Here is a 27,209-nt window from a genome sequence, read left to right on the forward strand (position 1 = left end):
TCTTTTTGCCATACCCCACCTTATGATTCTTGGTCTTTCAGTCTTGGATAGTTGGATGTAAATAAGTAGCTTTTGCTCCATTTGTATCACGAACTCCATCCATGCAGGCATAGATGGAATCTCATAACTGCAAATATTATTGCTAGGTATTCCTCTTCAATCATGCAGTAGTTCTCTGCATTCTTCTGGAGTTTCCCACTAGTATAAGCAATTGGAACTATGGCATCGGCACACTCTTGCCTTCCAGTCCTCCATTCAATGAGTCATCAGTCCTGATGATGAGCATGTTACTGAAGTCTGGTACTCTCACTGTGTTTCTTAAACCCATTCAATGCTTTTTGTTGCAGTTCCTTCCGCTCTACTTAAACAAAGTGGAGTGGAAGGTCAATCAAAGGCACTGCAAGGTTTGCATGGTTATCTACAAACTTCCTGTAGTAGCCTTTCAGTCTTAGGGATGATCTTACTTGTGTCTGGTTGTTGGTGGTGATACATACTGGATCTTCATCCGTTTTGCTTTATCCATGGCAATCCCATTACAGCTGATCTTGTGTCCAAGGAATTCTGCTTCACTGTATTTGATGTAAGAAGGTTGGATAGTCATTCCTGCTTCTCTCAATTTCTAGAACAGGTCCTTTAGTTCCTTGCTGTGCTCTTACCATATGCTATATGAGATAACAAATCTTTCATAAAATGGTCATTGTTCTTAGTTCCAGCTATTGTCTTCCTCATCAACTTTTTGAAAATTGCTGCTGAATTCATTAATCCTAACAGCATCCTTTTGAACTGGTAACATCTGCTTGAAATTGTGAAAGCTCTCTTCTTGCTTTCATTAAGAATACCTTGGTGAAGAAATTGTCATAATGAAATCTAATCAGCCAAGCCTTGGGATCTCTCATTGGTCCCTTGTAAGACTTGGTTATGGTGTTTAGTTGACACTAGTCCACAAGGGAATCTGCTTGACCCAACCTTCTTCCTCACCATCACTACTGGCATCACCTCAACTTCTTCCTGGATCAGTTCTCTAGTAGCAAAAAGTAAAGAATACATTATTGCTCTGTCATCACTTTCCTGCGGTGTTCTCCCAGCATTGCTGGTCATATGTCATGATATTCTTCCAGCAACTGCACTACCTGCTTCTTTTTTGTTGCTTGCTTCGGTTGTTGATAATGGTGACATCTTGATGCATCCCTTCTTGCATGGTTGAAGTTCCAACCAATCCTCATCCAGAATTATCTGGTCCTCATAGGCTTCCTCATTGATAATGGGCACACTCATACATCTCTCTTCTTTAGTAACAATTGCTGCTGCTGCTGTTTCATTCACTTCCCTCTCATTGTAGCTGTTCAGGATGTTTGCATGTGGTCTACAGTTCTCTGCCAACATCACCCTCATAGTTCATGCAGTTAACTAGCTCCTTGACCTCATATGTTCCTCTCCACTGCAACTTCATCTTATTTCCCACCTTGAGCTGACAATCTCTGGTCCTCTTGTTGCAGTGATACATCTGGGATATGTGTGCCACATATAGACTCTCTATGGCTGACTGACATGCCTCTTTCATGTGATGCCTTAGCTCCAATATTGACATTTATGTGTTGCACACTTCATCCTTGCAGATAGTCCTTTCACTGCCCTTCCATACAGTAGCTCAAACAATGAAAATCTGGTGCTTTACTGCAGAAATTCAGCGACACTGTCTCTGGGTACCTTGCGGCATAGTCTTCCACAGTCAAGCTAGACCTGCTGTTCCTCTCCAACTCTGTTGTTATAGGTCCAACCAGATCTACCAATACTCTCCTGAATGGCTCCTCCAATTATGATATAATATACCACTAACAATCTTTAGCTTAAAAGCTCCTTCCTCCTTAGACCTGTATTTTGTGTCAGTCTTCAGCTCTTGCACATTGCTTGGCTAGAATGGGATCCTTTTGCAGGTTCTCTCCTCCCACATGCAGGGTGCTGGAAGCTAATGTCACTGGCTTGATGCTTCATTTCTTTTGCAGGACTTGGGCTTTGTTCACAAGTGCTGCTGTCTCAGTACTAGCTTTTTCCAGATCCATCCTTTCATCACAATCCTCATGTTTGTTGTTTTATCTGTCCCTACAGCACTCTTGACCATCTCAGCCACCGTTTGATAATTTCTTTGAGTCCTTTATATCTGGAATGTTTCCAAGAATAAGATTATAAACAGGGTTTTCTAGGCACATAACATGTAACTCTCCCTCGTAGTGGTTGCCAAGTAGTGTTAATTTTTTTATTCCAGTGTCATACACGTCGATAAGTTCATGTATTACAGCTAACATTATTTTCCCTATTTATCTATAGCAATGATCTCCTTTATGCACTGGTATCATTCATTTTCTGCCTGAAGGTAATTACAGTAAATGTAAATACATTTGTTTTTGCATTGCTTAGCTTAAAGCATGGTGTGACAAGGTTAGCAGTGCTGTCAGGGTCAGCATGCACAACTTGCTATGTCAAGTGATGTGCCACATGGCTTTCATGCTGTGGTTCCCATGCCGTTCTCTCTGGTGACACATTAAGCCAACAGGATGGCGCCTGCTCCCGTGACACACCTGATTTTCGTTTGTATATAAGGTATAGAGTCTGATATCAAATGCACGCATATTATTGGTTTGTTGGTTGCTGTGTAAGTTTCCTGGCTGCTGATTGGCCAGCAAACCGTATTACTGCTGCTGTATTCTATTAACCCTTAAGGGACGGATTGAGCCTCAGTGTGAAACAATGTTACCCACCACTGTTATGGTAATAATGATCCGAAAGGGGGGTGCCAATACTTCTATAAGGTATAAATTCACTAATGGCAACTTTAATACTGATGTGAGAGTTGTGCCGGTTGCCACAGACGTCTTTTCATAGCCATCAGTAATGCTTGTGACCTGAAGGGCAAAAGTACTGCATCTCTCTCTCACACGAGTCTTTTTGTAAATTTGCTTGTAAATATACGAAGGGGTTGCTGTTGTTTTTTGTTTTTATCTTTTACGATAGTATGTCGGTTGTAAATGTAATTTTACAGAGAAAATTGCAAAGAAATATTAGAAAAAGCATGTAAAAGTAAAAAAAAAAGTTACTGAATCTTCCTTCTCGTAAATTTACGTGAATATTTTCAACAAATATGCAAAAAATTTGTTACTACTCTTATTTCTTGTCTGTTTTGATATTGTGTGAGCAGTAATAATAATTTTACAAAATATAATAAATTTGTTTATTAGAAGAAAAAATATAAGTTGGTAAAATTTACGATTGTCTTGTAAATGAAGCCCCACAAGGGGTTGTAAATGGTCATTTTCAACTCGTGGAAGGCAGGGAAAATTTTTTAGAATTTTTTTATTTATACAGTGTAAATGTACATGTCATTCTCTTTCCATTGATGTGATTTCTTTTTATTTTACCGACCTCAAAGTTTCCCTGGTCTGGGGTGCTGCACATTGATAAATTATGCCGTCCCTTAAGGGTTAATAAAGTATCACTTTAGGATCATACTTCTCATCTTAATCACATCCTGCCAAAGTGGTGACCCTTCCAGAGCAACACCCAGCAAAGACGCATGAGATGTCTGACGAAGACACATCACTGCCCCTTCTGCCGCTCCATGTGACACCATCGCCCAGGTCAAGCTTCCAACTTTCACACCGACTTGGTTCCGTTCGGGTGAAGTCACACTTCGAATCAAGGGCGTATGATCCTTGTCGTCCGAGGCAGATTACTGCATCGCCGCCCTGCAGGACCACCTTTTTCCCAGGTGACAGAGTGGCTGGACGCTAAGGATACCGACATCATGCAGTACAAAGACCTGAAGGAGGTCCTACTGGGCAGATTCATGCTGTCCCCAGGCATTCATGTACATCAGATCTTTGACGCAGCACAGCAACCCTCAGGTGATCAATGCCTATCTGCTGCCCTTCTTGAGATAAGAGCCCTCACCCACCTTCCTCCTGCAGCAGATGGTTCTCCCAAATCAATTGACATCCTCAAGGCACTCTGGCTGCAGTGCTTGTCAACGTCACTAAGGGCAGCACTTACCAACATCAAAGACACAATTGACGCCATCCCCATGCCTTTGCCACCCATCAAGGAATATCCAACCCTTTATTGACAGATGACCTTCCTGATGACACAGAGGCCACCATGGTCATCAAACCCTCGCAAACTTCCAGGACAAACCCTCGCTGCCCATTCTGCCTTCAGAAACCCAAAGGCGCTGACCACACACAGCAGCAGTCGCCACAGTTTCAGCCTTGCTGATACCACAAAACATTTGGCTCTGCTGCTAAGAACTGCCTCTCAGGATGCCCATGGCCAAAAAAACGTGTGAAATGGCTAACGCCACTCACGGTAGCTGCAGCAGGTACATGTCCTTCAGCCAGGGGCCATGCTAATGTACCTGAATCCTACCATAATTCTGACATATCCAATCCCACAGGCTCTACCAGCACCTCTGTCTTTTTTATCCTTGATTCTGCTACAGGTACTCGCTTTTTGGTCAACACTGGGGCTTGCCATTCCCTTCTGCCTGTGTCCAGACAACCAGCCATCTGATGTCTGACTCACAGCTGCCAACAGCTGTCCCATCCTTACCTTCGGTCAGAGGCATCTAGTCCTTAACTTCGGCGGTTTATCATCGCGGACGTCTTAATAACCTCTCCTTGGGGCTGATCTGGCACACCACCAACTGCTTGTGGATGTTGCCAACAGGTGCCTCGTCGATGCCACCGATCTGTCCACGATACCCATTGCTGCAGCCTGCACAGAGCTCTCCCTCCACATCACCAATTCCAAAGATGAGTTTGCCTACCTGCTTGTCACATAACTAGATGTCTTCAAACCTGAACTATGGCAATCTCCTCAAATCCCTGCTGAGCACAGCATTTTCCACCACATTAAGACATCGGGCCCTCCTGTGCACTCCTGTTTCCTACACCTACCACTCAAAAAACTTGCCGCTACAAAGAAAACCTTCGCAGAGTTGGAGAAGATGGGCTTGTGTCAAAAGACCTCCAGTCCATGGGTATCTCCCCTCTACATAGTAACAAAAAAGGATGGCACCCTACGCCCATGCGGGGACTACAGAAGGCTGAATGTGATCACTGAGGCTGACCACTACCCTCTCCGTAATATCACAGACATGACCACCTTTCTGCACGGTGCAAATCTTCTCAAAGCTGAACCTTCTCAAGGGTTACTTCCAGGTCCCCATGAATCCCGAGGACATCCCAAAGACCGCCATCACCTTCACCTTCAATTACTCCTACTTTGGCCTCTGCAATGCTGGAGCTACTTTCCAGCAATTAATGGGCGGCATCCTGGGAGACCTTCCCTTCTCCATCTGCTGCATTGATGATATTTTAATCTTCTCTGCCATGAAAGAGGAGCACCTCCAACACCTCCACATTGTCCTCCAATGTCTGCAAGGAAACATCCTTGTCGTCTGATATGACAAGTGCTCCTTCGCCACCAAGAGGGTAGAACTCTTGGGGCACCTCATAATGCCTGAGGGTGTCTAGCCCTTGCCCGAGAACGTCACCTCCGTCAGGAAGTTTTCTGCCCCTACCACCAAGAATTCATTGTATTGGCTAACTGTTATCATTGCTTTTTACCCTGCATAGCCTTGACCTTGGCCCCCATCCCTACGAAGTTCTCAAGGCAAGCCCAAGGCACTCACCTGGGGATCTCAGCAGGAAGCAGCCTTACCTCCGCCAAAAGTGCCCTCGCCAAGACCACCACCCTCTCTTTCTCTGCCCCAGGTCATTCTCTACCGCTTCCATGGACACCAGCAATGTAGCCATAGGAGCTGTCTTGGAGCAGGTCATCCACGGTCTTCCTTGGCCCCTCATTTTAGCAGGAAACTCAGGAAGACAGAGACAAACTACTCCACGTTTAAATGTGAGCTCCTGGCAGCGTACCTCACTGTCAAACACTTCAGACATTTTTTGGAGGCCACACCTTTCACCCAGCAAGTTGGCCACCTGCCGTTAGTGCATTCAATAAACCGACAATCTGATGTCTGGCCACCCCGTCAGCGCCGCCAATTGTCAGCCATCGCCGAGCTGAACTGCACCCTCCATCACGTCCCTGGGAAACACAACCCAACTGAAGCCCTCTCCAGAATCTCCATCAATGCAGTACACCTCGACCTCAATTACAAGCATCTGGCAGCCAGGCAACAGCGAGACCTAGAGTTCAATGCCTGCAAGACTGCCTTAATGTCTCTGCAATAGCACGACGTTCCCCTCAGCGACAACAGCTCTACCTCCATCCTCTGTGATATCAGCACCAGCCGCCCATGCCCATGGATCCCACAGCCACTTAGATGTCACATCTACGACTTCGTCCACAGCCTGGCACACCCTTCAGGATGATCCGCAACCACCATACTGAAGAAGTGCTTCATCTGGCATAGCATATCAAAAGATGCAAAGTCGTGGGCCAGCTCTCCAAAATCCAGTGGGTTCCGTTCATGAACCTCAATGCTGTTTTGCCCATGTCCACATCAACGTTGTAGGACTCCTCCAATGCTCCGAAGGGCATCGTTACCTACTCACAATGGTCGACTGCTCAACAAGTTGGCCCGAAACTGCCCCTATGATGGATGCATCAGCAGCACATGTGCCAGTGCTTTCCTCTCATCACAGGTTTCCAGATTCAGAGTACCCGATCACGTCACCTCTGACAGAGGCGCTACTGTCACATCGCAGCTCTGGATGTCCCTAAGCAGCCTCCTTGGCACCCAGTTGCATCACACAACCACCTACCATCCCGAATCCAGTGGCATGGTCAAGAGGTTCCACTGCACCTTAAAAGCAGCCCTGATGTCTCGCTGCAACTCCTTGACCTGGTACTCGCAGCTTCCGTGGGTCCTCCTCGGCCTTCGGACCACACCTAAAGAGGGCCTTGACCTGTCAGCAGCTGAGATAGTGTATGGCGATCCGCTCGTTATACCTGGCGAATTCTTTCCCGACGATAACACCTCACCCGACATCATCAGACTCTGGACCATCATCAGAAAATTTGCCCCTTGCCGCCCATCCTATAAGCCAGAAGACAAGACCTTTGTCCCAAAGGATCTACATACTGCAACACGAGTTCATCAGAATCGATGCCGTTCAACTGCCTTTGACCTAGCCGTACATGGGCCCTTACCGGGTCATCCACCACAAGCAGAGAGCCTTCCTCATCGACATCCAGTGCACGACAGATTGGGTTGTTATCGACCGCCTGAAACCAGCATACACGCCCAGCGACATCACTCCCCCAGTCAAGTTTTCAAGGGTGGGATACCCTCTGCAATGCCCTGGTCAACTTTCATGGGGGATATTGTGCCACATGGCTCCCACACCGTGTTTCCCAAGCTGTTCTCCACGGCGATGCACATTAAGCTGACAGGTTGGAGCCTGCTCCCATGACACAACAGATATTCATTTGTATATAAGGTATAGAGTCTGATGTCAAATGCATGTATATTGTTGGTTTGTTGGTTGCTGTGTAAATTTCCTGGCTGCTGATTGGCCAGCAAACCATATAGATGCTGCTGTATTCTGTTAATAAAGTATCACTTCAAGATCATACTTCTCGTCTTAATCACATCCTGCCAAAGTGGTCGTAGTAACTACTGTGCAGCATATGACTGTAGTTCTAATAGGCACACCAGTTATAATAAAATTTTCAAAATAAAACTGTAAGTTACAAATAGCTTCCCTTGAATGTTGGAGTTTTAGGCCATGTTCAAGCTCTCTATATCCTGCTGTAATGATCTGTAGGCCTAACAAAAAAATCTATAAAGGGCTTCTCAGATACAATCTAGTTTACTAAAAGATTTATTTGGAGAGATAATTTGTTCTTTGAAGAATGATATATGATGATTCTTTAAAGGATATCGAAAAGATAGTTATAAATTTATTAAATATTAGTATTAATGTTAAGTCCTATGCAACACTTTTGATTTTGGCGTATAATTTGTTCACAAGGTAACCTGAAATGCGAGATTCTGTAGATAACTTCACATGCTTTCCCACCATAAATTGGTTATTCTAGAGATGGGAATGTTAAGTGTCATGATTTTTAGCAAGTAAAGAAAAATAAGGCACCTTGGCCAAGGAATAAACTCTTTGTTGAGTCACACCCAGGCCACGCCCACCTGTTGACAATGGTGGATGCGTTTTAGCTACACTATTATGTCTAGTATTAATTTGTTTATTTTTTTCAGCATTTAAGTCTCAAAATAATCAAGTAGGACTGTTTTTCAAAATTTTATGTTGCAATTCAAGCAATATCATAAAGTTATGAGCACTTTCTTATCACTTTAAGATTAAAACATAGGTTTGATAAAGACATTTTTTGTTAAATGCATCTGCCCTGAGTGAACGAAAGTTTTGGAAGTGTTTCATCACTGTTTTTCCGAAATTTGGTTGTCAGTGATATTTTCTGACAATTTTGATACATTTGAAGGATTTTACTCTAATAAAACATATTTTGGCCTTATTTTATAAAATAGACGTGTTTTGCATCAAAATATGCAGCATGTTAGTTGCCAGTTAGTGAATATGGATGAACTCCTATACAGTCATATAACATCACTTATGAGCGAACATGGCTGGACTTTGGGAAACAAAAGAAACAATAAATACATCTCACAATTTATACTTTGACTGTTAACTTATGTTTATGAGCACATAAACTTCTCGCTTTTTCATACATACTGTGCATAGATATACAGACAGATATGAGAATGGTCATAACTGTTATCCTTTGCTTCTGCTATTATTAATATTTAAGTAAATTGGCAGTGTCATCATATCTGTAACAATTCACCTTTATTATGTTGCTCTTCATTTTCTAGTGAAGTTCATTGCTGCTAGACTATCTGTGTTACACACAGGAAAATTAATATACAGGTACATATGTATTTCATTATTCATCCTTCTATTCCAGTTTACCGAACATGTGGTCAGAGGACCTCCCAAGAGGTGTCGTATTTTAGGAATGTGCAGTTTCCCTTAGATGAGCCCACCCCGGGAGACTGCTCTTTCCAGGTCATCAAGAGATCTGATGAATATTGTGGAATGAGGTAATATTTTCAGGGTCTTCCTCTGTCTTCCACCAAGTCTGTCACAAGTTGGATCTTTTCTCTCTTGCAGTTTCAGTGCTTTCTAGGAAACCCGTCCTTTTCTCTTTTGATGTCGCATAATGGAACTCAAACGAACTTCCCCATTTTCTCGGGCGGGAGTTTCCGCCGCTCTAGCGTTCGCTTAGTTCTGCATGCAACAAGGATTCACAGCTAATGCTCTTCTATGCAAAGAAATAAGTCAGCTGGATAAAATGAGTTCTTACGTACTAAACCTGGACTATCACGCTGAAAGAAAAGGATTCATCTGAAAACAACGCTGCAAATTATAATCACAGGATAATACTAAAATAAGGATTTTACCAAAACTAAGAAATATCTGTTAAGGATAGCCTTAAAGAAATTTCTGTCTTCGTATGAAAAGTTTTACTGAAAAAGCAAAACAAACTTCAGCTGTCAAGCGAAAAATATTAGAGAAGATGCTAATGAATATTAGAGAAGATGCTAATGAATACAGGACGCATAGCTCACCTGCCCTTACTCAAGGACAAATTCAGAGAGTATGTTAAACGTTTAACAGGAATGCTGCATTGCCCATCGGAAGTACGGTAGACACCAACACTCTGGGGAGTCGTGGCTTTTCTTGAAAACATCCTTCCATCTTGTTCGACTACCTGCGTGGAACAGTGTGTGTGTGTGTGTGTGTGTGTGTGTGTGTGTGTGTGTGTGTAAGAGAGTCTCTGAAGAATGGCAACAAAAGCTCGAGATCTCGAGATAGTGATATGAACTACGAAGGAACTATCGTTTCTGACGTACAGGGCCACTGCGTAACATCGACTATGAATTATGACTGTACATTTACAAGTCGTGTAATGAGTTACTCTTTGCAATGACGTCCAATAATGAAGTGAGCAAGAGTTTTTGTGAAAATATTTCAAGATTTCTTTTCAACAGACTCATATTAGCTTCAAATTATCCTCATGGATTCTGCTGTTTTTGTGTTTTTTATTAATAATCAAATTTGTTGCATTTTGTTTTCTTGAGTGATATATCAAATTGTTCACTCTCAACCTGATCCCTGTCAGGTAACTTCTACCCTTGATTCCGCTTGAACCATTCCTTACTCGAGGTGCAAACTGCTATCTTTGGCACTTTTCAAAGTTTCTCCTAAGCTAGAAAAGAAGTACTTCTCCCCCGTTTTTCATTGGTGGTATCCCTTTGTTGCTGAGGTCACTCATTACCTGAAGCCGAATTATGTCCTCCCTCCTGAAGGAGTTGGCTGATTCTTCCTAGCCTATTCCATAATTGCTGCTCAGGTATCTTTTAGGTCAGTGAGGAATGATGTATTTCAGTACTTTTAAGAAATCTGATAGCAAGGTCTTGTGCTGAAAAAACTTTTCTTCTCTCCTACGCCTCAATGGATCTATAGACTACTACTCTTGCATAAAAGCCACTCTTTTTGACATTCAGTTATTTCCTAGGTGATTCCTGCTATGCCTCTCTGTAGGTCTCGCTTACCTTGGTCCAGCACAGCTCTTGGTTATTTACAGATCAGGAAGGCAAACAACTTATGTGTGAATGACTTAGTATCCTGAACTTCAGCAATCTTTGGTGTAACTGCTAACTTGTGCACCTGCTCTCCTCTTTGGTATAGGTAATGCCTAAGTTCGTACCATACCTACAGTCTTAACTCTTACTATTATTGAATAATCTAAAAGTATTCATTTCACATTTCACACATTCCTTTGAATCCAGTTTTCTTTCAGACATCAGGATGATTCACTTCAAGGCAATGGACACTTGGGATCTTTCTTGTCTTATTGATGTTTGATCATCCTCTGTTCAGAACATTGCACAGTCTCTCGCCATCACTCTTAATGTTACTTGGGCATTTGAGAATTAGGCATAAAGCTCCTTTAGATAGACTTTCTGTTTTTATTTGAATCTTCATTTTTGAAAACTTATTTATAAATAACCCTCTATCTGACTGCTTGATATCGGTAGTTTTCCTTGTAACAGGTTCTGCTTACTTCCACATTTATACTAATATTTTGTTAATTACCTCCTTAAATATGACTTTTCTACTCATGCTGTTGCCATTTATTCAGCTTGTCCATGTTTTTGATTCCTGGCCCCCAGGCATCCTCTGCCATTCACATTTTATCTTACATTTCTGTTCTCCAGATAATGAGATGCAGGTTTTCTCTTTTCTGTCATTAACCTGGGTTTTAGATCATATGACTATTCTGATTGTCTTACAAATGTCTCATAACTCAAATTGTTAATCTGATTCTGAATCATTAGGCACTCTGTATTAGTGTGGCCCTGTCTAAGTTTTCCTTTTCTCATTACTCAAGTTATAGTTTTGCAGTGTTTAAACCAGTCTGTAAAACTGTTGCTATTCTTGAGTTGCATAATCTTCTGCTTCTTCTTGACAGGACTGAATAAAACATGATATTTTAATTTTTAACAAAATTCTCGACTGTAACATATTAAGATCTGGTTGTTTTCCACCACAAGCTCCCCGTTCTGTCTTGTTTTATGTAGGTACTAATCAGTCGGTTCAGTTGAGCTGAAGAGGAGGGAACCCTCCTTCCTTATCGCTGCCAGAGTCACCTGGAATTGATTGCTCTGCTGCTTTCCTCTGGCATCTCTCTTGCATCTTGTTTCCCTCAGTTCTTTCATTTGTGCCTTTTAAGAAATACTTATTCTATTCTTTTCGGACTGGGCCTCGACTTTTTCCGAACTGTATTCTTTTGTTTTTCGTTGATGGTTGGTTCCAGGCAATTTTTCACAAAAAATAAGAACTGAAATGCTAACTTCAGTTTTTATTTTTGCTCCTTACAGGAGCACCGTTATGTGCTACAGGTCATAATGGTTTCATAGGGAGGGGTGCGAGAATTCATGAAATAACTACAACCATAGCATTCCCACTTCTAAAAAGAAGCCGTTTCAGGCTGATTGAGCAATCAACTACCTCTGTGAAACTAAGAAGAGCTGGATGACACATTTTGTAAGTAGGCCATTTGTAAAGATAAGGAAAAATATGACACTTGCAAGTTAACAACAGGCACTGGCTGCTCCAACTAGCAAATATACCCGTAGTGACAATGCTGCAAAACCCATGTAAGTTTTCATGAAAGAAATTGATAGATAAATGAATAACAAATACTGGAAGCTTTCCTCCAACAAATGAACCATACATTATATACAGTACAATGGTGCAAAATCACACCAAAGTGTTTATACTAAAATTAAACAGAAAGTAAACCAAATATATTTCATTTTGCTGTTACATACCAAGTGTATAGTTTTATTGGAAAACGATGTCACATCAAAAACTTAGATCATGTGTCCATCAAGCAACTGTATATTGTGCATGTTTACAGTCGTGGATGGCAGAGGGAGCCTCAGCAAAACTGATCTGGCGAAAACTCTTGTTGTTTGCAGGGTGTCGATGGAAAAGGCAGACTTACCTGCCAAGTCTGGAGGGTCTTGTGATGACGTGCAGTTCAGAGTGAAGGGAATCCACAACGACCGCTTGAAACCCAAATGCGGAAGGCTCACTGGGAAAAAGTGTAAGTCGTTATTCTGGGGGCACTGCGAACTGGTGATGATCTCACAAATGATCAAATAAAGCACATTTAACGGACATTGTTGTAAGAAGGTGGGATAAAGTTATTCTGGGGACATTGGACACGGATGATGGTCTCACAAATGGTCAAAATAAAGCACACTTAGCAAACATTGTTGTAAGAAGATGGGATGAAGGTAGAGGAGCAATGGCATAACCATTTATTTTATTTATTTATTTTTTTAGCTGATAGGTAAGATGGGTGAAAGAAGAGTGAGGGCAGTTAGCTAGCTAACCATGGTAGGGAATAGTTTAGAAAGTGAAATATTAGTAAGAGTAATGTCAAGTGTGGTTTATCCACAATTTTATTTAGGTAAGGGTACAATTTTTCTAATATTAACATAATACAATAATAATTTTACATTATAACAACATTGTAAATTGTACATATTGCATATTTTGAATTCTATTTCTTATTAGTATAATCATATTTAAAACATAAAATAAAATAAAAAAATTAGTTCCAATTTCCTCATTTTAACCATTTATGGGATTCACCAAACTTGACAAAGGCATGTCACTGGTATTATCAGCCATTTTCTTTTTTGCATTTTTTCTCTTTTCTGTGAATGTATTGAGAATTTATGTCGTTTATTGATATCATCATTCGTTAGATTAAACTTTTTGAGTACCAGAAGACGGAATAAAGCTCTTTGTAGACCACGACTGATGCTTCATCTTTTGTAAGTGCTGTATGGTATTATTCATGAACACTTAATCCATAGCAGAAAAGGTCACCTGTCATACCATATTATTATTTTAAAATAATAAAACGATCGTTATGCCACACGCATAAAACATTTCTCTTGCGCACTTTGTGAAATACAGTATCATCCTCTCTGTCTCGCAGATTCCTATGAAATGAAACACGTTAACGAAGTGTCAGTGCACATCACCTCCCCGAGGTCTACCAGCGTCTCTTGGAACCTCAAAGTGCAGCAGGTGAAATGTTCTCAGTGGGAGGGCGAGGATCACGAGGAGGAGGTAGTTGAAGTGGGAGGAGGAGGAGGAGGGGTAGGAGGAGGAGGAGGAGGAGGAGGCGGCGGCGGCGGCGGCGGCGGCGGCAGCGGAGGCGGCGGCAGCGGGGGAAGCACCACAAGTAAACCAGGTCTGTCAAAGAATTCACTCATCATTATTTTTCGATGGAAAGGGCAATGCCCATATCTGTAAAGGATTATTTTCATAGGCGTTTAGGCTGCAATGTAATTTGGAAAAGCCGAAGTAAATATGATATTATTTAGTTCCAGGGACATATACATCACAATAGTTTGCTATTATCGAGACTTTTTATAAAGAAACCGAGGCGATCAGGCGATCTCCACTGGAACAAATCATTTCTAGTGCACAGGAATCTGGACAGTTCCACCCACCAGGACAACTTTCAGTTGTTTTGAATACTCTAGACCGTAAAGGAAGCTGCTCAAAAACTTCCTCCCTGTGGATTTCCCTGAGACTCCGTTGATTTATTAGAACTGTTATGGCTGGAGGCTAACTTAAGTCACTAATTGGGTATCTTTTGGTTCATCCATTTCTTAACCTTTTTTCCTTTGTTCACTTATCTTTTTTCAGTTTATCCACCTACGTTCCCGCCAGTCATAGGTCCCCCAGCACCCCCTACCTCTCCACCCATCACAGGAGGAGGAGGAGGTGGAGAAGGAGGAGGAGGAAGTGGAGGAGGTGCAGGCTTTGCTAAGTGTGGCGTCAAAGGGCCCCCATTCAACCAGGGCACCCGAGAGGTCAGTTAGTATTTTCTTATTTTGAGACTCGCTGATATTCCTCTGACATGACTCAACTGCTGACTACATAATTATCTGAGTATAGCTGCGAACAGATCTTTTGAGGTGTAACCGTCCTAACTGGAGTACGAGTTCAATAGGCGCTCGTCATTTATGTTTAGATAATGACTTTTTATCAAGAACGATTCCACCACGTTCCTTAGTCATCCAGTATATTTATTTTCCATTCTTTAGTTTCATACACAGTTTAAGGCCAGTTATCCTACTTGAATGATGCAAGTACGTGAAAGAGCCTCTTTATGATTTTCTAGTCAGTTAGATTGGTGTCCTACAAAGAACCCATCGGCCCGGAACCCGGAGAAGTCATGGCAAGACGTCGTAAGACTCCGGGCAGCCGGAGGAGGCCGGTGGACAGGGATCACGTCAGCAATAAGGGCAATAAACAACAGCCTCAGATCCGGCCAGTCCATCTGCCACATGTGAAAGGGTCCGTCGGGTCAGGCGCCGCTGTAAGTTCCATCGACTGGGATGTGCCCACTCTCAATGACACCCTCTTCGCTCACTGTAAGTCGACTGACAGCCTGGTGTGAAACAGTTCTGTTTTTGGGATTTTAGTCCAACCAAGGTGGTTGTTAGTATTATTATTATTATTATTATTATTATTATTATTATTATTATTATTATTATTATTATTATTATATTATTATTATGTCCCAACTGTTAATGATAATGTTATTACTGAATTCTTATATAAGAAATTTAAGGCTTGAATTCCGTAGGTGAATATTTTCCCAAAAGCAAAGATGCTTTCTCGTTTAATTCAGTGGGCCGACCTATCAAACTACATAGACTTATGAAGAATCAAGCCTTCTTTTACTGTATATCTCTTGGCGTTATTGTTGATCCACCCTGTTGTTTATTGGAGAGTTCGGATCTTCCTTTACGGGAAAAAATAAAATCGCTGTTGAGAATATTGATAAGGAACATTTAATGAATTTCTCCTTTTCCTATTTTGATTTTGTGTAAGTTCGTACTTTTTAAAACATAATAATGATTCCAAACAGAACTTGTTACATCTTTCGTTGTTTATACACATATGTTTTGACTTGTTTTCTGTAATCTTGTGTCCCATTTCATTTCTTCATTTTGGTTACATTTATCTAACGAATCTGAAATCTTACCTACAAATCTGTTTTAACAACTGATCACAGAGAGTTCCTATTTTCAGAAATGGTGACCCATGCCCCTTGGTGATACACCTTTTTATTTCTCTTTGCTAAGATGCAGGAAAACCAAGTCCGTTGTCAACAAGGATCACCTTCGGGAACGTGGCTGGCATCCGGGAATTTCCTTGGCAAATCGCCATGACAGTCAATGGCAAGTTCCACTGCGGAGCCTCCCTCATCAGCGACACTCATGTGCTGACTGCTGCGCACTGCGTTGTTTCGTAAGTAAAGAGGAACCACCCTGTGTCACCACCTACTCTAAGGTCTTTCTTTGGCTGGAACAAAATCTCCGAGGGATTGCTGCTCACCGCGGAATGAAGGAGAGTATAGGCAATCAGGACAGAGGTCATTTCTTGGCAAATGTCGTTACACTTCCTTGTGCTCAGACGGTCTCCACATGATTCGCTTCATCTGTCGGATCATCTACTCATTTGCCTCTCTGCAACTTTCACTTTGCTTGCGGAAACTTGGCTGAATGGTCCACGAAATGCCTCTGGCCGAAAGTTCCACCTCTTCAGTCACTCTTTCTTCTGCGATGCGGAAAGTTTTGAGACTCAGTGCGAACATTCCAAAATGTTTTCATTTTGAGCGTTTTGCTTATACAAACATTATTTTTATTGAGAAACCCACAAGATTCCTGTGCATAACTTGTTTACTTGTAAATATTTACATATTACTTACTCGAGATTCAAATATTATATGTAAATATTTACAAGTAAACAAGTTATACCCAGGAATCTTGTGGGTTTCTCTTTCCATCTTCAGAAGAAAACTGAAAGAAGTTTGTGTTTGGTTCATTATTTTTATTGTAAAAGATCGTCCACAAGAAGTATGTTGCCATTCAATTTATGCCCCATTGTATTTCAAAATGTTGGCCATTATTCTATTACCCATTTGTTATATTGTATGTAAATATCTTGTGCAAGGTGGATTTTGAACAACCCTTATATATATATATATATATATATATATATATATATATATATATATATATATATATATATATATATATATATATATATATACTGTATACACACACACACACTCTCTCTCTTTCCTTAATATATATATATATATATATATATATATATATATATATATATATATATATATATATATATATATATATATATACTGTATATATATATATCTCTCTTTCCTTAATATATATATATATATATATATATATATATATATATATATATATATATATATATATATATATATATATATATATATATATATATATATATATATATATATATGTGTGTGTAAATATACATACATACATATATATACATATATATATATATATATGTATATATATACAGTATATTATACTCAACTGGTAAAATTCACCAGAAACCTGCATCATGCGTTTCTAGTAGTCAAGATGTACTCCTTACTTCTTGATGTCCTACACTGCATACACTTTCCACTGAAAGCCTTAAAGCTGAAGGGTAAATAAACGAAGAAACTTTCCCCTTTTGTGGTGGATTCGAATCCATGCTCGGCGGTAAGAGTGAGGTTGCCTCTTACCTATCATGCTACAAAGAAGGATATGGGTATAGAACCAACGTGTCCCATCTTCACCATTGTAACAAGTTTTCAGGATTTCTTACCTACAAGGATGAAATATATGGAAATAATCTCTACCTATATATATATATATATATATATATATATATATATGTAGAATCTACTGGTCATATTTTAGCAGACACATATGTCACTTTTACCAGACACATATATGTAATTCTAATAGCCACAATGCCCTCTTAACTTCTCGAATTCTTTGTACTTTTTTGGATATGCTTGTAACTACAAAGGCGTAAGATTCAAACGCAAGAAATTGAAGAGACTGTGATGGCCGGTGGCGGGAAATGAACCCGCGTCACCATAATCACAAGGTCAGGTCGGCAACGTGACCTCCTTCTGATTATGGTGATGTGGGTTTGTTTCCCATGACCTGCCATCACAGTCTCGTCAATTTCTTGCATTTGGATCTTATGGCTTTGTAGTCACAAGCATATCCAAAAAGCGTGGAGAATTCGAGAAGTTAAGAGGGCATTGTGGCTATTAGAATTATTATATATATAGATATATATATATATATATATATATATATATATATATATATATATATATATATATATATATATATATATATATATATGTGTGTGTGTGTGTGTGTGTGTGTGTGTGTGTGTGTGTCTGTGTGTGTGTGTTGTTACAGTCGAGAGTAGATCTCATTGCTTACCTTTTGCTAAAAAAGTCGAGAAGCCCTATCTGTTGGTAGCTTCATAGTGACCACATCAAAAAGGGTACTGGCAATGCACACCTGTACATACACACACTCATTCTCTCTCTCTCTTTCAGGTCTACAGCGAAACAAGCATTACCCAAAATAATTTATTTGACAAAAATCTAACACAACTGGATTGCAAGAAAGAAGCGATGAAATAAAATGGAATAAAAATGTTCACCAAATGATCAAACCTATTACAGTCCATCATATTCAACTAATAATTCTCTTTAAATCTTGTACCCACTATACATACAAAAAGTCAAAGTCCAGTACATTCCCAACGAGTACATTTTCACCTCTTCCTCAGCAAAACGTCTGAAGAAGTCAAATAAAACCCTTATTAAACAAATGCATAAAAACAAAGATATGGGAATTCCTCCCGTGTTACTCATAAAGTACACATAATGTAAAATGGTCAAATTCAAGTGAGATATATGTTAAATGAAAAGAACATTCTACAGTTTGGGAAATCTAAAATGTTTCCTACCTCCAAACAGCAATGTTCACAATTCTTAATCGACAGGTCTCGAACCACAGAGTCTTCACCGAAGACTTCTAATAATATTTGTTGTTGATCTTTGAATGACCATTTGTGTGATAGCTAATCTCTTCACGCCCTTGGACTCTGCCCAAAAGAAACACACATACTAACGTATTCGCCGGAACGTAGACATTTCCGGCCAACAAACTCACAAAGTCTTATCGCTAGGCAGGGATGTTCTCATGTCTCCAGAATATCTGACTCACCTGACACGTATACAGTTCTCTAATTAGGATGCGTGGCAGACAATAAACATTCTCTCCAGGTTCTTCCCATGCCTTTAGCCACACTTATTAATAAAAAATCTACTGTGTATTGTAATTCATAATATACTTGTGACTTATGAGCTTTTCATATATATATATATATATATATATATATATATATATATATATATATATATATATATACACATGTAATAGATTTACATATTCATGTGTATATATAAAAGAGAAGACTATGTGCAAGTATGGAAATGGATGGAAGAGAAATAGAGTGGAAGGAGGAGAAAAGTAGTGACAGCAGACAGGAATCTAAGCACTACTTTAGGAACAAAGAGAGCTTCTTGGGGGAGGAGAGAGAGAGAGAGAGAGAGAGAGAGAGAGAGAGAGAGAGAGAGAGAGAGAGAGAGAGAGAGAGAGGTCCATGCTCAAGTATTTTGTTCAAGTTGATCTTGTCAAAACATGAGACAGATTATTCCCTCGACCTGACAGTGATGATGTCCAAGTATAGGGTCTCTTCTTTCTGTGAAGTCTTTCTTTTCTCATTGGTTAGTGATTCCTGAAAGATCGATCTCCTTGGACCCATTTCTACCCCATGTACTCAAAATGAATAAAGTTCAAACTTAGTTTTTTCCCCAGAAATCTTTTTTTTTTTTATATCTCATCTCTTCAGTTCTAAAATAAAATTGACTTTTCTGGGGACATGTGGTAAATTTTTGTCAAAGTTCATGTGTTCCTTAACGATTATGGTCTGTGTATGAATGAGCTAGTACTGAAAGCTTCTAAAGGAAATGAATTCGCAGCATGTGTTGTAATTCAAGTGGGTCATTTACTAATTCTTGCACCTGGGTCATCTTAATTGTGAAGGTCGCACCGCAAGGAACTTCTTGTTTTGACTGAACATAACATGTAGTTCTAAACTCTGTTCACGTTTTAACTCCAAAAGAGACTTTGGACTGTAATATGGTACGCTACCATCCCTGAATCTTACCTGTCCCCCTCTATACAATTAAAAACAAATGTCTGGGCATTTCATGAGGGCGTATAAATTTAGAAAAAGATAACCAATCAGACCAAAATATCTCTTTGCGAGAATGCACTCAGAGACAATTTAAATGAATCTGGGAAAGACAGAGTTGACAGGTGGATGAAATCTCAAATGATTGATGAAAAGTTTGATGTATTTAAGTAACAGTTGGCGTATCGTATCCTTCACTGGGCAAATATGGATATATATGGGTATATGAGTCCATATTTAAAATATTCAGTATTTCTGTACCTAAAAGGCTGTGTTCCCCGCAAGGTTTGCTGACTTTTCAAAAAATTATTAGTAGTCCATACAGAAGTGATGAGTGGGTGTCATCTTTTTCCTTACTAGCGGTAAGGATGAGCAGCAAAATCGGCGGACTCTTACAAAAAATATCTGCCGTTACAAGGATGTACCACTCCCTCCTGAAAAAGGGCTCATTATGCTGCTCATCCTTGCAGTTGCGACAAAAAATTAGCTGGCATGTTTTGCAAGAGGCCACATATCACCTCACATTTTTAGGTTTATTGTGCCATACATACAGTAGTAACACAGAATGAGGCGATTGGCTTGTGGGAAGCATTCAGCTTTATCGTCTTGATCTTCCTTTTAATGCTCGCTTGCACTTTGTTTTTGCTATGATGGCCAGGTATCAGTCTCCCATGTGGCTTACCTTATGGACATCTTTGACATAGTTGTTGAGGAGTTAGGAACAGGCAGTGTGTGGCAGCTGACAGTAATGTGGTTATATTCTATGTAGGTGTTTATTGAAGCTGGGTCTTAAAATTTTATGTCAATAGTGTCCAAGTGATGACTGTTGCCCTATGGGCTTTCTAAGAAATTATAGTACTTGTAATCACTTCATTGTGCTCCACTTCCTTATATCCATCTTAATAGAATTTGACCGTAGTTCTGACTGTCTGCTAGAGGTGTCTCTTATATTGCTGTAAACTTCTTCTTGCATTTCTGGTAATATCTGGGGATTAGGTGCCTTGAACTCTGATGAGTGTGATTAAAAACTTTGCTTTGATGATGTTGTCAACTCCTGACATGAAAGAAACTTAGTTTAAAATAGCTTAGAAGTTCTACAACTGATGGTCATGACTTTGAAGGCTGCCTGGAAGTTTATTTTACTCTTGTTAGTTTCTTAACGAAGTGCACATTTAGGAAAACAGCATTGGCAGTTTCAAAGACAGATTTGTAGAACTAATATATAGAAAATCCTCAAGAGCGGTGTTTTGACGCACTGCACAGCATTAAAATGCAGATATTCAGGAGGATGAGGTTCCTTGAGAGCAGGCAAAGGGCAAAGGTATTGCGACTATCCTTCTGCATCTTTTGGTAGTTTACAAAGATTTCCAGTGTTCATATTCTTGGGGTTAATCATCAGTGAAGTGAGGTCTTGCCTGTAGGAAAATACTGACTAAATCAGAGGTTGAAGTTAAAAATGATGTGACATCTTTAGTTTTGTTAAATCCAATTGTGTATCTTTATGTACGAATTGTTGCATTAAGTACCAGTTGACAGGTATATTTATAAGGTGCATTTTATCCTCATATGAGTCGTGAGATCTACAGAGCATTGCAATCTCCTCCCAAAACAGATACCAGTACTCCCCATCTCAGATTGACCTGTCTCTCGGGGACTGGGATTTAACTACCACCGCAGAGGGCAAGAGTTTTGACGCTAAAGTTTCCAAAGTGACTGTCCATCCCCGCTATTCTCGAGCGACCCTCCAGAATGATGTGGCTGTGCTGAAACTGACTGAAAAAGTCGAATACACAGATCGGATAAGGACCATATGTCTTCCAAAATCAGGTCAGTAAGTTGTCCTTTCCTTTATTCTTGAAATATTTATTTTCACGGATCACTGAATTTTGGTACCCTCCTGCAAACATACCGTGTTTCAACAATAAAGTGATATTATCTAGAAATGAATGCGCCGTAAAACTGTGAGGAGTTCTCCCTGCATTTCATTCATTCTAAGCTTCGAAAGCATCTTTTGAGGAGGACCACTTAAAGAGGTCCCATTTGTCTTGGTGTTAACTAGACTCAACTCTTACACTCATGCTCAGCTCAGCGCATGCTCAAGCGTAAGTGAATAATGGTACCGCACATGTTTTAAAGAAATCTCTATCAGTGATGGATTCGATTCATGCTGCAGATTTTGCAGTGGTCCGACACTGTACATTGATCAACCATTTTATCATATGAATGGGTTGTTACCATTTCAAATTATATTTCTACCGTGCCTGATAATTATTAATTTGATTTAACATTGGAATGCTTTGACAACATACAAACTTTGTTCAATTACAGATATTAATGTAGAAGATCAACGCGCCATCGTCACTGGATGGGGAAGGAACGAAGCTGCAAAATTACAATCCCAGCTGCATTACATCGAGGCTACAGTGATCAAGAATTCAGTCTGCGATCAAAGGTGGAACTCAAATGGAGCGGCCAGAGGCTTTATAGTCTCCTCCATGATGTGCATGGACTCATCAAGTGGAGACTCCTGCAATGTTAGTGGCAATATTCAATGTTTTGTTTTGATTTCGATTTCACCAGTTTTAGTCATGTTGTTGGAAGTGTGTGAGGGCGGTCAGTTATCCTTCATTCTCTCTTCACTTCTCTCATTTTATATAACTTTGTTTTGGTACGTAACTGAGTCATGTTCAATAATGTCTCATGTGGAGAAAGTGGCGTACAATTAAAAAATAACTAGTTTTAAGGTACAAGATAAATCCGAGTTCGAGTCCCCGGCCGGCTGATGAAGAGTTAGAGGAATTTATTTCTGGTGATAGAAATTCATTTCTCGCTATAATGTGGTTCGGATCCCACAATAAGCTGTAGGTCCCGTTACTAAGTAACCAATTGGTTCTTAGCCACGTTAAATAAGTCTAATCCTTCGGGCCAGCCCTAGGAGAGCTGTTAATCAGCTCAGTGGTCTGGTAAAACTAAGGTACACTTTTTTTTAAATACTTACCAGTCCGTATGGGAGCCGTGTGTACAGTGTGCTTTACAAGACACTGATTCTGTAAACCAGGGGTCTCTGCAACACCTCTCCCTCCCTCCCTCCCCCCTTCACTCCCTCACTCCCTGTGGGCCTCTCCTGATACGAATTCTCGGGATGAGCCTTGTGAGAGTCTAGATAAAAGACTTGGTGTTCACATTAATCTTTACTTCCTAACAATAACAATCTGATCACAAGACAATGTAGCTTTCAAGTTTATTGTATAGTTAGTTGACTATTAATGCTAGCTTGAGTTAGTTTTTGTTACAGTTAGCTAGGTCGCTGAATTAGATTTTATATGAAATTGTTTACAGAAGGAACGCTTTCGTTTTTGGGATGTGGGTCATCTCACTAAACAAGGTTTGAAAAAGATGTTTAGAAAGAACCAGTAAGTTTTTCATGGCATTCTGCTTGTGTAACAGATATTTTGAGCTATTCTCTCTCTCTCTCTCTCTCTCTCTCTCTCTCTCTCTCTCTCTCTCTCTCTCTCTCTCTCTCTCTCTCTCTCTCTCGTCTTCCTGTATGAGCTGTGACTTTCCCAGTCCAGACCCTCAGAAACTGAGAGCTGTCTTTCATCTATATAACCATGATATGTTCTTTAATGGAAATATTTTTACATGAAATAAAACATTATCATTTATAACTTAAGGCCTCTGTAGAGGATTTGGTCTTGTAAGTTCGTGCGAGACTTCTGTACGTCATCCCACCTCTCCATATTAATAATTCACAAAGACTTTTTGAGCGGTTGTGAAGGGATGCGTTGAAGGCAGTCTCGCATGAAGACTGCAGCATTTGGTGTCAGTGCTAAGGACTACAAAAGAATCAGGGCGTTTTGAAAGGCTGACTGAGGGTGTCAGGCCTGAAATGGAGGACCGATTATGAATTAAAATGAACAAGAGCTGGATTCAAAATGGAGAAAGTCACAGCAAGAAATGAATGGAAAATGTGAGAAACAGGAATGAGGAAAGTATGAGAACAAAGTCAGCTTTTAAATCAATTATAGCAGGTGGACATTTTCCGTCGATTGACTGTTGTGTCAGAATGAGAAGACTTCACTCTTTTAGACCTTGAGAGCAACTCAAGAGGAAGTACTATTTCCGTCAGATTTGTCTGACCTGATGATACAGGCAGGATACATACTTCAAATACCTCATGTGAGCTAGTCTTGCCAAGAGCAATGAAAAGATTTTCGAAAGTTCAACACCAGAATGACGTAGGCCTACATAAGTGCGAGAGATCTGGCCGTTATTGAGAACTATTTAGAGTAAATGTGATTCAGTGAAGTGTAGATGGGAAATTTATGCACTTGTAAATAACAACATTTACAACATTTTATTGCCTTAGGCTTCAGTTTCACCATACGATTTGAGAATCCGTGATGACATATCTCGTTGAAGGACTTTCCTGAGGAGTCAATAGAAAAGGTGAAAATGTGTGGTGTTATAGGCGAAGCGCAACAAAAGTCATCTGCAGAGTTCGTGTGATGATCTGAGATGGAAAAGGATATATAAGCCTCAGGCTTTCAACTCTGTAATGGAGTCTTTGATTTACTGATTCATCCCCCCTTACGAGTACATAGTGCATCATCTGACCCGGGAAAAAGATAGTTTGCGTGTCGTGCAGAGGCGATTGCCTATGCGTTTTCCCACAATGAATGAATTTTTTAGTATTATTATAATGGATTTCGTTTTGCACGTCTTTTCACTCATGACTATTTGTTTTGACCATCCTTGTGAATTGCTCTGGTGCTTCTATTTCCTGTATATATACTGTACCTTAACACCATCTCACTGACCACCGCACTTTCTAAAATAGGTCTCCAAACACTGCTATTTATTTTTATTTTATAACATGTATTTCTGAAGTTTTTGAAAACATTTGGCAACTCAAATGAGAATCTCAAAACTGCATCTTTTTGTAACTTCCATCAGAATTAAATTCGCGAATTGGACACCAACGCTCGAAGTTAAATAAATAATTTTGTTTTCCATTTCTCATTAGGGAGACAGCGGCGGTCCATCCATCTATGAGCATCCACCCGGCTCTGGCAATTATATCCAAGTAGGCATCGTGTCCTTCGGATCTGGGACCTGCACAGACGCCAGCCTTCCGGGCGTCTACACCCGCGTCTCCTACTACAGAGACTGGATCGAACAACAAATGACTTGAGTCCCAACACAGTCCTTTCGGCCTCACCCTCACCTCACCCTCACCCTCACCTGCAATATTAGAACAATGTGTCGGATGGGTTGTTATGCATGTTATATAATGTTGTACTCTCTCTCTCTCTCTCTCTCTCTCTATATATATATATGTGTGTGTGTGTGTGCACATATATATATGTTTGTGTGTGTACACACTACATATAAATATAATATAAATATAAATATATATATATATATATATATATATATATATATATATACATATAAATATAATATAAATATAATATAAATATATATATATATATATATATATATATATATATATATATATATATATATATATATATATATATATATTGTGTATGTATGTATATTCACCAGCAACTGAACGAGGGTGTGCATACATTCTTCACTCATATTTTACGATATTAGAATAAAAGTGTTTGAAAAGAAAAAGTTATCTTGGTAACTGGAGCCATGTGCACTTTTGACCAATTTCAGCGGGATTTTTTGTTTTTGTTTTGAATGTGAAGTCATGATAGTTCTACGAGAAACTTGCGTGAGGGCAGATTGATTGATAGATTAATTGGCTGTGTTCTAGTGTCTGATGTCTCAGTTCCCGTGGTCATCGACTTGGGGTTAAAGCTCCTACCCTATGATACATGTGGATGATATCTGAAAACTGAAGATGTCTCTACCTAATCATCTCAGTGCCTAAATGTATTCTGGCCTGGAATTTATAAAGTGGACTCTTCAGGTACAAATGAGTCCATTATTTGTTAATGGAGACCGATCAGGCAATAAATGCCGTGTCATTCTTATGAGAAACCTTGATCTTTCACACAGATGCAATAGCGCTGGCGCCATCTTTTGGTTTACGAGAACCTGTTTCAGATTCAGTCTCTGCCGAAGGTTGCCATTGGTTCTAAGTTGCAGGAATCCAGTCATTTTTTGTGCTCCATAGCAACCGCTTATCAACTTTGATGACACTAAATGATTTATCACGAAGACCTTGAAGTATTCGTCTTTTAAATGTGTGTGAGAGGCTTTCTGCATGTGTTAGTCTCATTCGGCATTGCTTAGTACCTTGTTAATATCAGTTCTTTGTTATTTATTGATGTTATAATTATTTGTTACATTTTTTCATTATGATTAATAAACAGCTTCAATCTAAGTCGGTGCATTTGATGTTGCCCTGTTATTGTGACATACTGGAATTATAAGGGGGTTGTGGACAAGTAGTCGTATCTTATTAGGGTTCAAAAATGAAAGACATCTTCACAAATGTTCTTCAGTCCAGTGGGTTGTCATTGGATTTGTTTAAATGAGCATAATATCTCAGAAAGTAATTTGCCTGAAATCAATATTGGATAAAGGTAAATATAAAAATGTTTGGTAAAAAATTGGTCCATGAAACATTATACAAACCAAGAGGTAAAACATTGTTGTCATAATGTCAAAGGATATTTTCCTTATTAACTTGAAAACTTACCCAAAGGTGTTGGTAGACGTGATCCGAGCAGTTCTTTTCCTCTCTCTCTCTCTTCCCCTCATGAAACTAAATGCACTAAATTTAATGTGTATAAATCAAATTGTGTTTACAAAAATAGTTTATCTGTAAATCTAACATATAGCAGGCTAAACATGGTAAATAGGTAAAATCCTATAAGAAAAGAAAAAGGTAAATGAATGTCTTTCCTAAACATTTTATCAGTCACCAGAATCATAAGTGGAATGTTCCCATTTCACCCCACCCCACCATCAATAATTAGTCACCATTTTAATTATGTGTCTTTTGTCACCAGTTCACTTAAGTGGCCATGTCCATTTGTAGGTGTGTCTACACCTGTCTACCATGCAGGTGCATGTGCATGACTTTGCATGGCTGTCCATGACTATCCATGAAACATCTGTATAGAGAAATCATCTCTCATTAGTATTAATACCAACTCAGTTCACACTAACCCCATTACCCCACACAGAAATAAATGTTAGCAAAATGATAAGTCACAAAAAAAGTTAAATTGCTATTTGTCTTTACACTCACCCTTCCAGCAAGGAACCAAGTCCCAGAGAATCCTTCTCGCTCGGCTCCTTCAGATCAAATGTATGTCTTTTCACGAAAGCTCCCAACACTTAGCCTACAAGCCTCTTTTCATCACCGACAAATGTATGAACACCTTCCCCACGACACACCCATATCCAGATCTAAACCAGACAAAATCTTCTAGAACATTCAAGACAAAATGCTGA

General features: G+C 39.8%; 1 protein-coding gene across 1 annotated transcript in view; it reads left to right on the plus strand.

Moving 5' to 3' along the window:
- Nucleotides 1-24,988, plus strand: part of LOC136843748 (uncharacterized) — an 87,899-nt gene extending 62,911 nt beyond the window's left edge. The window contains exons 4-12 of the mRNA XM_067112405.1: nucleotides 8,950-9,085; nucleotides 12,533-12,660; nucleotides 13,567-13,824; nucleotides 14,286-14,452; nucleotides 14,764-15,016; nucleotides 15,734-15,899; nucleotides 21,379-21,593; nucleotides 22,095-22,300; nucleotides 24,793-24,988. Of these exons, the coding sequence (XP_066968506.1) occupies nucleotides 8,950-9,085; nucleotides 12,533-12,660; nucleotides 13,567-13,824; nucleotides 14,286-14,452; nucleotides 14,764-15,016; nucleotides 15,734-15,899; nucleotides 21,379-21,593; nucleotides 22,095-22,300; nucleotides 24,793-24,960 (1,697 nt within the window). The 3' untranslated portion in view covers nucleotides 24,961-24,988. The remainder of the gene's footprint in view (nucleotides 1-8,949; nucleotides 9,086-12,532; nucleotides 12,661-13,566; nucleotides 13,825-14,285; nucleotides 14,453-14,763; nucleotides 15,017-15,733; nucleotides 15,900-21,378; nucleotides 21,594-22,094; nucleotides 22,301-24,792) is intronic.
- Nucleotides 24,989-27,209: the final 2,221 nt, after the last annotated feature.

The sequence above is a fragment of the Macrobrachium rosenbergii genome, chromosome 12 (assembly GCF_040412425.1).
Source record: "Macrobrachium rosenbergii isolate ZJJX-2024 chromosome 12, ASM4041242v1, whole genome shotgun sequence".
NCBI lineage: Eukaryota > Metazoa > Arthropoda > Malacostraca > Decapoda > Palaemonidae > Macrobrachium > Macrobrachium rosenbergii.